Below are 10,569 nucleotides of genomic sequence, written 5' to 3'. Positions count from 1 at the left end.
AATAGATATATGCGACGTCTATATTCATCAATCCCTTCGCAGTATCTATTAACTCTTATTTATAAGGCGTCTTTGCCCTATATCTTCTTTTTTGAATAGATACCAACAAAATTCTAGACAATTTTTCCCTAATTATCAATATAATTCCTTCTTTTTTGAGAAATTATTAATATCAATTCCATTATTTTAAAATACAGAAAATACTATGTTTTTGCTTAAATTTGGTTCTCCCATTTCCCTAAAACATTTACACGTTAAAGGACACATCGAACAATTTTTTTTTTTTTTGTTAATACAAAAGAAAATGTGGCCCGAAGATGATGCAGAAACTCATGCAAAGCCTCAGACGAACACATGCATAAAGCTTAGCTAATTAAACAAGACAAAAACTCCTTTCCCCACCGTTTTGACGTTGGAATTCTTGGCTTTTTTGCCATTAATTAACTCACCCGACGAGCATTACACAAAGATTCCTTGCTTTTTATTCAACAACCACCGAGGTAATGGAAGTAGCGGAAAATTGACCATGACAGCCAGCAATGGTTGGAAAGCAAATATTAATGATACAACAATCGAAATATAACGTCTTAAATACATGATGTGGTACAATTTAAACGTATCTTACGTGACGCTTGTGTTATTGTTCGGTTTAAAATATTTGAATCGCACTGTTACTACAATCCATAGCTTTTAGTAAACCAGAAAACTCTCGGTCTTACAATTAGTATCAAAACCAATTTCAAGAGTTCCAAGTATAATTGTTGGGAGGGGATTTTTGATATGCAATAATTACTCCTCCTAGATACAACAATCGAAACGTGACACTTATGTTGTCGTATAGTTTAAAAGAGCTGAGTTGTACCAATATCACTAATTATAAATATTGATAAAGAGGCAAACGTTCGGTCTTATATAAATTATGATTTACTTAATTAATGAGACTCTCAAGCAATCACATTTTGTGTAATTTATATCTGAAATTTGAACCCCCAAAAGTTGACGAGTCTTGGGACCTCAGCTGCCACTAGGCAACAGAATCCTTGGCATTTACATTTGAAGGAATTGACGAATTACGTGGGACCCTTTGAATTCAAACTACGTTTGTCTCTCTCTCTCTCTCTCTCTTGCAATAAGATGATGAAACATGTGGTTTAAAAGCGTGGGACCCACAAGACCCTGCATGGCTGACTCGTGGACTAAACACCATTTCCCCTATATAAAAGGCCCTCACTCTCCTTCGAAAGACCGTCGAAGCTTGCAATTTCAAGGTAGTATCTCAGTATATATATAACAAACTCCATTGTTATTCCTTGCATTTCTGGGATAATTATTCTCTGAGGGGTTTTCTCGATTTTTTCTCATTTCTGCTGATCTTTTTCTTTTGCAGAGAGATAAAGAAGAAGGTGGTTTTCGAACATGACGACGAATCATAACTGCTGCGACAAACAGAACGTGAAAAAGGGGCTGTGGTCGCCTGAGGAAGATGAAAAGCTCGTGAACTTCATCAATAAATACGGACATGGCTGCTGGAGTTCCATGCCAAGATATGCAGGTCTGTCAATGTATACACACACACACACACAAACGCAAGGGTTTTTGTATGTGAAATGTGCATGCACACACAGACACGCAATCTTACATGTGTTGTATTTATTGTCTTAAAAATTTTAACAACCTGCAGGGCTGCAAAGATGCGGGAAGAGTTGCAGGCTGAGATGGATAAATTACCTGAGGCCCGATCTAAAGAGAGGGACTTTCACTCCACAAGAAGCAGCTCTTGTGATTGAATGTCACAAGCTTGTGGGAAACAAGTAATTATATATATAAGAATTATTTTCTTGATTATGCTGTCAAATTATTTAAAGGTACTTTCATTTTCAGTCAATGACACTTTGTCTGTTTCTTGAAGGTGGTCTCATATATCTCATTTTCTCCCCGGGAGAACAGACAATGAAATCAAGAACTTTTGGAACTCGGGCTTGAAAAAAAAGATCGTGGCCCATCAGAAACATGTCCAAGCTCTGAAGAAAGCCGCCGCCGCAGCCGACTTTGCTCAAAATCAAAAACTGTACTATGTGAATCCAAATCCCCAGATCAATCATCAGATGTTTAACATGAATCCGATAATCCTACCAGCTCCGGTCACCTATACCCAAAATTTCGACCCCGATATGTCGCTGCCTGTCCCAGTTTATGTCCCTGCCCCAGTCGAGGATCAAGCTCCGGTTCCGGTTCAAGCTTCTCCTTTTCCAGATCCGCCTGCTGCATGGCCTGTACCAGACAATAATCCTCAAATTTTAACTCAAAGCAATCAGAACTTAACCCTTCATTATCAATATGACGACGACTTCATATCTCAATTTGATTATCAAAATCCACCATTTCTTAATGATGGTAACTTTTTAAACCCTAATCGAGATTCATCACCAACATCCACTGTCATTTCTTTTCTTCCAGAACTCGACAAAACAGGAAGGAAAGAATTAGGTGTGCCCCTTTCATCTGCTGCCCAGGAGCAAGTTTTAGGACAACCATTGATTGCTGAAAATCAAGGGATGCATGCCTACGGAAGCCATGAATTGAAGGTGCCTCCGCATCATATCGACTTCATTGAATTTGGTGTGCCCCTTTCATCTACTTCTCATGAACAGGTTTTGGAGCAACCATTAATTACTGAAAATCAAGAGATGCATGTCTTTGGAATCCTTGAAATGATGGTGCCTGCGCATCATATCGACTTCATTGAATCTCGTATGGCTTCGTTTGTGGCATCAACTCCATCCTCCACATCGTCACCCCCCTCCTCCAACTATCAGCAGCTGAAATATCATTTCATGGCTCCATTCCCAAGCAGTGACGCTTTCAACATGGACCCTGGTGTTGCAACCACTTCAAGCTCGTGGGAATTCTCTGAGTTCGTGTAGAAAATAAGTTTAATCCCTGTCTTAATTCCGTGCATGCATTCCTTTTGCCAAGTTCAGTGTGTTAGCATTTTAAGGTTGTCGTGTCAGTGTCTCTGTCTGTGTGGAGAAAACCCTGAAGATTTGTAGTTTCGCGTTCTCTCGTCTTCGATCGTGTTCTACGAATGAATGTAATTTTGGCTATCTTCAGAATGTCCTTTTTTATGTTCAGTATTTTTAGTTTTGGAATAAAGCCTGATCAATTTAATTAATTATAACATTTAATATGTATTTATATGGATATTTTGCTAAAAAAATTGCAATGCACAAGTCGCATCATGCATGCAACCAAATTTTCAAATAAAAAAATTTGTTAAATACAAATATTTTATTTAAATTCAACCTTAAAAATTAGCTCAAGAGTGAGTTTATTTTATATCGGACTTTCTTTGACAAAGAATTAATCTACAAAATTATATTTTAATTTTCTATTAAGTTTTCTAAACAAATGAAATTATTATTACCATTTTCATCCTGGAAAACGTTCTGGGATGTACAAAATTTATTTTCCCTAATTTTTTTTAAAAAGAATTAATTAGTTAATTTAAAGAATGATTGATTAAATTAAATTATTAGTTTTTCGATACCAAATACTAATTACTTTTTTAAAAAATTAATATTATTACAAGTTTTAGATCTTTTACGGTCGATAGATGATTAAATTATTTACATAAATATAGTTTAAGATATTTTAAAGAACAACTAATTTTAACCACCTCAATTATTAAGATGGAAAAAAAAGAGATTACGGATAAATATACTGCAAATGTATTAATTTATAGAAACATTTTCAAATTAAATTTATGATTTGATATCGAATATGGTTTCCAAAAGTGGGTTTTCCACGATTTATATGTGTGTGCGTACGTGCGTACGTGCATGCATTACGATCATTAAATAACGACGGAAAATTAAAAATGGTCATTAGTATACACACATCGTATGTGCAAAACTAGTCAAATTAACCAAAATGCATAAAATAATTGATGGATCGGCACAAATGTATATGCACAGATTACTTGCAAAAACTGCATATGAAACATTAAGGCAAAGTTGAAAATGGGAATAACAATGTAGCCTTCTCAGCCATTATCTGTTGACTGTACACAAGGGATAGACACAGAAACGCACAACTATCATCTAAGACACTGAGTCGTCCCTACACAGGACATTTGGGTATGAAATTCTAAAAAAGGCACACTCTCGAACTGATGCACAAAAACGTTACAACATTCCACAGACGCGATGGGAGTGTAATATATCTATCTACCCAAGATTCTGACGCAAAACTTGGTCATTCACCAGTTCGGTCACTCTTAGTTTTCAGTGTTTCTATTCAAGGAAAAACAAAATGGCATCAGTTGAGAGAAAAAAATGATGCAAATCACATGAACTAACTGTAGCGATGCAAATCTTCGGTATATATGCCAAACGTAGAGAATAAAGAATAGAAGAAATATCATGCTCGCAGAAACAAGAAGCAGGGCATATAGTAGTATGATACTTCCATAAACAAGCGGAAGTCCAAGAATGATGACTTGTAGTTGCATGTTGATGTATTCTATATATCAATGAGACAACTTAAAAATGTGGCACCAAAAAAAAAAATGAACGAAGGCATACAAGATGGAATAGTAACTGGGAATTGGCAGCTAAACGACAAGTGAGTGGACGTGCGACGAGTCTGACACGTGATGGAACAGTTGTAAGCCAATGGTGAAAAGGAAAATCCAAATTTGATCGAGGTAAGGGTTTTTGGAAACCTGCTTAGCAGTTGAAAAATATTCAAGGTTTCGATTCCTGCGATCAATATCATTTTCTTAGATCTAGGACACGTGTACCATCTGCCTTTTATCCTCTTAGGTCATCTAACAACAATAAGGGAAGAACTTGAATATGTGATTAACTTCCACAACTCGAGTTCTGCATGAGAAAATTGTTGCAAATTCCAAGTGCGGTAAATGGGGAAGTTAGAGACATAAAATAAGGAAGAACAGTGAAAAACATTATGTGCGGGAAAGGGGATAATCAGGGCAACAATAACATCGTATTTCCACGGAAAAGTGAGAAATTCATGACTGGTTTGCATGTTTATTCTATCAATGATTCGAAGTTCTTAATGTTCTTGAGGGAAAAACAAGAAACAGATAATTCTCAACAAAAAAACAAGAAACAGATAAAGATATACAAGATGCAACAGTAACAGGGAGTCAGCTATATGACAAGTGAGTGGATCATGGATGTGCACGCTTGTTATATGCTTGCTTGTGTACGCACTAAATGTGCACGTGTAAAGAAAGTCTAACACACATATGGAACCGTTACAAACTGAAGGCTAGAAACAAAACCCCAAAAGCAAGCCAATATTTCGGAAACCTACTTGGTGGTTGGACAATCTTTTAGGTGTCGTTTTCGGCCATCAACATTGTTTTCTCAGATAAAGGACAAGTGTGCTAGTTACTATTGATTCTATTCACTCATATAATTACGAACATCATAATAATCCAGGATTCATTAGCACTTGTCAGCAACTGTTTTCTGAAATATCTCCTGATTTCACAGTAGAATTTGAGTGATGCTCAGAAATTGTAGCCGTTAATATTAAAAATGGCAACTAGTAAATTAAGATTCACTTGCTCATTATCATAATCTAAATGCCCATCAAATTATATGACAGTGAAATTTGAATGTCAATAAGGGTTAAACAAGTATACATATTTCCATGAATAGTAAATCTTTTACAGGACAGGATCAATCCCTTCACCAAATTAAAGGTAACAGGTACCTTAATTGATTCCACGTCCTCGGTAAAGAAAAGTACAAAGTGATTTTCCAATCATTAACTTGGCCATGTCATGAAATTGATATGTACAAATTGAAAGTTTACTCTCTCCTAGACTACTCTCCTAAAGTAGATTGGCACAATGATATGCGTATAGCAGACCTCTTTCCTATGCATATGGTAACACAAGCACGCTAATGACGTTACACTTATAAAAAAAAAATAGCAAATCATATGGATGGGTTGTAATCAGTACAAGTGAGTTGCAAAGTCAACGGTGCATAGAAGACTAACCCAAAAGTGGAACTTAAAGGCTCATTAAGCAATGGTCGTTAGAATTTGTCTTTTTAACCACCGACATTATTCCTTTTAATAGAGGACATGACACCAGTTATCATCGACCTTGTAGATTTAAAGTGTCGTAATGATCCAAAAAGGAATCTACTTGTACCAATAAGCTGCCATGTCTCTAAAGATCTTCTTATTTCATTGTATCACTATCTAAATGGCAATCAAGATAATTGAATAAGTATGTTTCTTAAATAGATACGTAAATATCACAACACAAGACACACTAGCTTTAATATATTATCATGTCTTTTGAGTTCGGTTTGTTCATTCCATCAATACTATTTTTCCTACTTTGAATCATTATCCGTTCTAACTTGAGGCAGGCTTATGGTAAATATGTCATTCTACTACTAGGATGATGTTATCTCCTAGTCCTCCACTTGTAACAATTCATATACTTCCAAAAAGAGCTCAGGCATAACAATACGAAATGAGTTGCCCAAAATGAGCCATATAGTGTAACACCAAGTTCAAATGTTATAGAATGCCAGATAAAAGCAAACATAAAAGACTAAAGGACAATCTTTAAAAAATACAGACAATAAACAGCGCGACATCGATACCTATAAGATGTCATTCATCTTCGTCTTCATCATTTACACCCTCCAATTCCTCTTCTTCTTCCTCTTCATCACCAGATTCTTCCGCCTCGTCCAAGTTATCATCTCCAACAATGAAGCCTCCGAGCATCTCATCATCCTCATCTTCCTCTTCCATGTCTTCATCATCCATACTTGCACTAATCTTTCCAGCCGTAATTTTACTCTTACTTTTGTTTTTACTTGGTTTTCTAACATCCTTGGACCTTGTCATATAATTAGGCTTTTGAACCATCCTCGATTTGTTAATTAATTCCTTGTCATCTTCACTCTCCCCGGTCCAGTCCTCATCGTCTTTGTCTCTCCCTTTCTTCCTTTTTCCTTTCCCACTCACCTTGAGCTTTTTTCTTTTATTTTCATCATCATCGCTATCTTCGCCAGATTCATCAAGGAACCAATTCCAATTCTTGATATTCCTAATCATCTTTTTCGGGTAAGAATCAAACTCATGTCCCATTACCACAAAACCAAATTCTGCATTCAATGTTTGTGCAATCAGTATGTATGCACTCAAATCAATACCAACAAACTAACCAATTTACCCCACAATCTATAAATAGAAACACAGAAAAAATCCGGCGATCAGATTAAAAATCACTAAATAAACATTGAAACAAACAAAGTTATTCCACAATCCAGCACAGAAACCATGCGAAAAATATACTACAGGATAGTTAAAACTTCAAACTGTAGCTGAAATAGACATTCTTATCAACCATTATCAAAAACACCTCCGAATTAGTAAGACCGCTGAAAAAGTAATTTTATACTAATTTCCAGAAGTTAGCCGAAAGGTACTGAAACAAGATACAGCTTTGCAATTTAAATCCACCAAAAACATTTCCTAATTAAATTTTCTAATATTTCAAAATTCGTTGCCTCCATTAATATGCCATCAACCATACAATCAATCTTCACAATGACGCATCGGCGTTTTTCATTCTCTACCAAATACAGCCAGACTAGCAAGGCAAATAAGGCATTCGGATAAAATGAAATAAAATCGAATACGTAGATTTGTACAATTTTAACATTTATATTTTCTTAAAATGTCATCCCAATATACAGGATCCTTGATTCGTAGCAACCAAAAATACCATCTTGAAAAACAAGCAATGCGTAAACAATGCCTCTGATGGCAAAAAAAAAGAAAAAAAAAAGAAAAAAGCAAACCTTTGACATGATCAACCCCCAAAAAATCAACATCCTCCGTCCGCAAATCTTCCACCCCATTTAACTCAAAGCCACTCTCCAAACTTCCCGCCAATTCACTCTCCAGAACATTTTCCACCACACGTTCACTGCCACTCTCAACATTCCTCGAAGTATACCAAACGGGATTCTTCGCAGACACGCAGAACAAATCACCGCCCTCCATTTCACCCCTTTCGAACCTTCGAAAAACCTTGACTTCACCGTGTCTGTACACATAAATGGGGTTCACTCCGATGACTTCGAACTGGAGGCAGTGGGCTTGATTTTGGCTGCGTGAGGGGTTGAAGAATGACACGTGGCGTCGAGAAATGGTTCTGTCCGAGGAATTGAAACCGTTAGCTCGTCCGAGCTCTCGGGCTTGACCCGGGTTTATCAGGATTTTGGATTTGGATCCTCGTACATTTGCGATTTCCATCTCAAGGGAAGATTTGACTTCCACCTGGAGGAACAAAATATTTGCTGCAAATATAACTCGTACAGCGGCGGATACTTAGCATTTTATATCTAGAAAATTCGCAAAGCAAATTTTAATTCTATATAAAAATATATATGGTGGTCCCATGTTTTTAACATCAATTGAAGTTCATAAAAAAAAACAAAAATTTGCATGAAATGATTTTACATGTCGTATCTGTGAGACGGATATTTTATTTAGGTTGACTATGAAAACATATTATTTTTTATGTTAAGAGTATTACTTTTTATCGTGAATATAGGTAGGGTTGACCCTTCTCACAGATTATGATTCGTGAGACGGTCTCACATGAGACTCACTATATAAAAAATTCCCCATCAACCACAAAGTAATATTTTTTATTTAACAAAAAATATCATAAAAATATAATTAATAAATTTATAATTTATCCATTACTATTGTATATTTTGATATCGAGTTAGAGTGTAAAAGTATGAATGACTATTTTAAGATTTTCAAAACCATAAATCGTTGTTAAAAGTTATTAGGCTACGAAATATTTTCGAACGGTTAGTTTTGTTGGACTATTGAAAAGTAAATAATTGTGGAAAGAGTCCGACTTGATTAATGATGAACTATATAATACACTTGATAGTTGACAAAAATGACTTGAAAATAATATACAAGAATGTAACGTATGTAATAGAATGAGACAAATATTTTTATGGTTGTTCGAAGATAACAATCATGAATCACCCCTTCTTCCACTCAAAGATGAAGTCTATTAAAAGAATTTGATTTTACAACGTCTTGTAAAAATCATATTTTCCGATTTTTATCTGACATGCAGAACAAACCTTATCTTTTGTAAAATCGATGTTAGGCAACCCTGAGACCAATTTTTGCTTGCTAAGATTGCCAAGAGATTTTAAATTCAAACGATTGAGCCGTTTATGTCAAAATCATTTTTTATTTTCATGCAAGACAACAAAACATGTGAGAACATTTAGATTATTACCATTCCAGCTCACTTTATAATTGTTTTGTTTTATTATTCTGGTTATCATAATATTATCATTTGCATATTTAACCGTTTAAGTGTATTTGTGAAATTCAACTGAGTAATCATTGTCACAAAGCTGACTAATGTTAATAAGATTATAGCAAATGTTCTTAACTAATAAAACATCTATAATAATGACATTGACACAGATAATCTTACCCTCACTCGTAGTCTTACTCTTAGAGTTATCATCGAATGTGATTTTGGTCCTTTGTAGTCAATGACTTCGGATAACATCTTGATATCACTAGTCATGTGTCTCGAACATCCACTGTCTAGAAACTAAGTGGATTCTTTAATAATCTTTTTCTTTAGTTCCTACAATCATTGAAATAATATTTTTGTACCAAAATCTAGTTGGGTCCTGAATAGATAAACCTTTTCAGGACCCACACTTGAATTTGCCTAAGTTGCATACTCATATGTGATCAAAAATAGTGCGAGTTTGTGTATAAATTGATGATGTTTTGTGATGTGTTCTCTTTCTCGCCAAAATTATGTTTATGTTGTTCATCCTTCTCATTCATTTTGTATCTATTTTGAATAAGTCTACAGTTGTGATTACGGCTAGACATCTTTTTCGCAAAGTAATGTTCGATTGGACTTGGTTTTCTGCAAGAACAGTTCGAGCAGGTGGAACAACTTGACTTTGTCTGCATTTAAGTCATGTTTGGTTGGACTTATAACTCTCTGGTTCAATATAGTCTGAACCTCTTTGTTTGATCTTATTATCAAAATTTACATTCTGCTTAGGTTTTGGCTGATCATGTTCATATTTCATGTTAGATCGGACAAAGTTTATCATTTTAGACTTGTATTTATCAAGACACGAGTGAGTACCCATCTCAGAATTATTAAAGTCAATATTGCCAAACCCTAGTCTAGTTCTGTCTCCAGCCGATTTTTGTAATTCGTGCATCTTCTAAATTGAGGTAGAAGACTTGTTCCAGAAATTGACTTGAAGTATTAATCATTTATTTTCATTCATAGTTACTTATAACACTTTTCGCATGTCATCATTTACAGCTGCTAGTAGACTGATTTTTACTCTCAGACTGTCAAATTTGTTTCGATGCGAACAACTAAGCTATTTGACTTATCTGTTAGCTTTTTTGATTTCTGCCTTAGCTTCATCAAATAATTGCGAGATTCTTTTAAACTCGTCTATCATTTCATGCGGTGTC

At 35.2% G+C, this 10,569-nt stretch overlaps 2 protein-coding genes across 2 annotated transcripts; one reads left to right on the top strand and one right to left on the bottom strand.

Annotated features, from left to right (window-relative positions):
* Positions 1 to 1,319: 1,319 nt before the first annotated feature.
* Positions 1,320 to 3,065, top strand: LOC140840397 (uncharacterized). The gene is made up of 3 exons (XM_073207599.1): positions 1,320 to 1,552; positions 1,682 to 1,811; positions 1,910 to 3,065. Exons 1-3 carry the CDS (start codon positions 1,417 to 1,419, stop codon positions 2,922 to 2,924), a joined length of 1,281 nt encoding a protein of 426 aa, XP_073063700.1. The 5' UTR covers positions 1,320 to 1,416; the 3' UTR covers positions 2,925 to 3,065.
* Positions 3,066 to 4,004: 939 nt separating this feature from the next.
* Positions 4,005 to 8,412, bottom strand: LOC140841166 (uncharacterized). Its single transcript, XM_073208400.1, has 3 exons — positions 7,866 to 8,412; positions 6,657 to 7,166; positions 4,005 to 4,292 (listed from the first exon to the last, which is right to left on the bottom strand). Exons 1-2 carry the CDS (start codon positions 8,320 to 8,322, stop codon positions 6,667 to 6,669), a joined length of 957 nt encoding a protein of 318 aa, XP_073064501.1. The 5' UTR covers positions 8,323 to 8,412; the 3' UTR covers positions 4,005 to 4,292; positions 6,657 to 6,666.
* Positions 8,413 to 10,569: the final 2,157 nt, after the last annotated feature.

Source organism: Primulina eburnea, chromosome 9 (assembly GCF_022965805.1).
Source record: "Primulina eburnea isolate SZY01 chromosome 9, ASM2296580v1, whole genome shotgun sequence".
NCBI classification, from domain to species: Eukaryota; Viridiplantae; Streptophyta; class Magnoliopsida; order Lamiales; family Gesneriaceae; genus Primulina; species Primulina eburnea.
The sequence above is the reverse complement of the archived record's forward strand: the minus strand, read 5'-3'. Positions and strand labels throughout refer to the sequence as shown.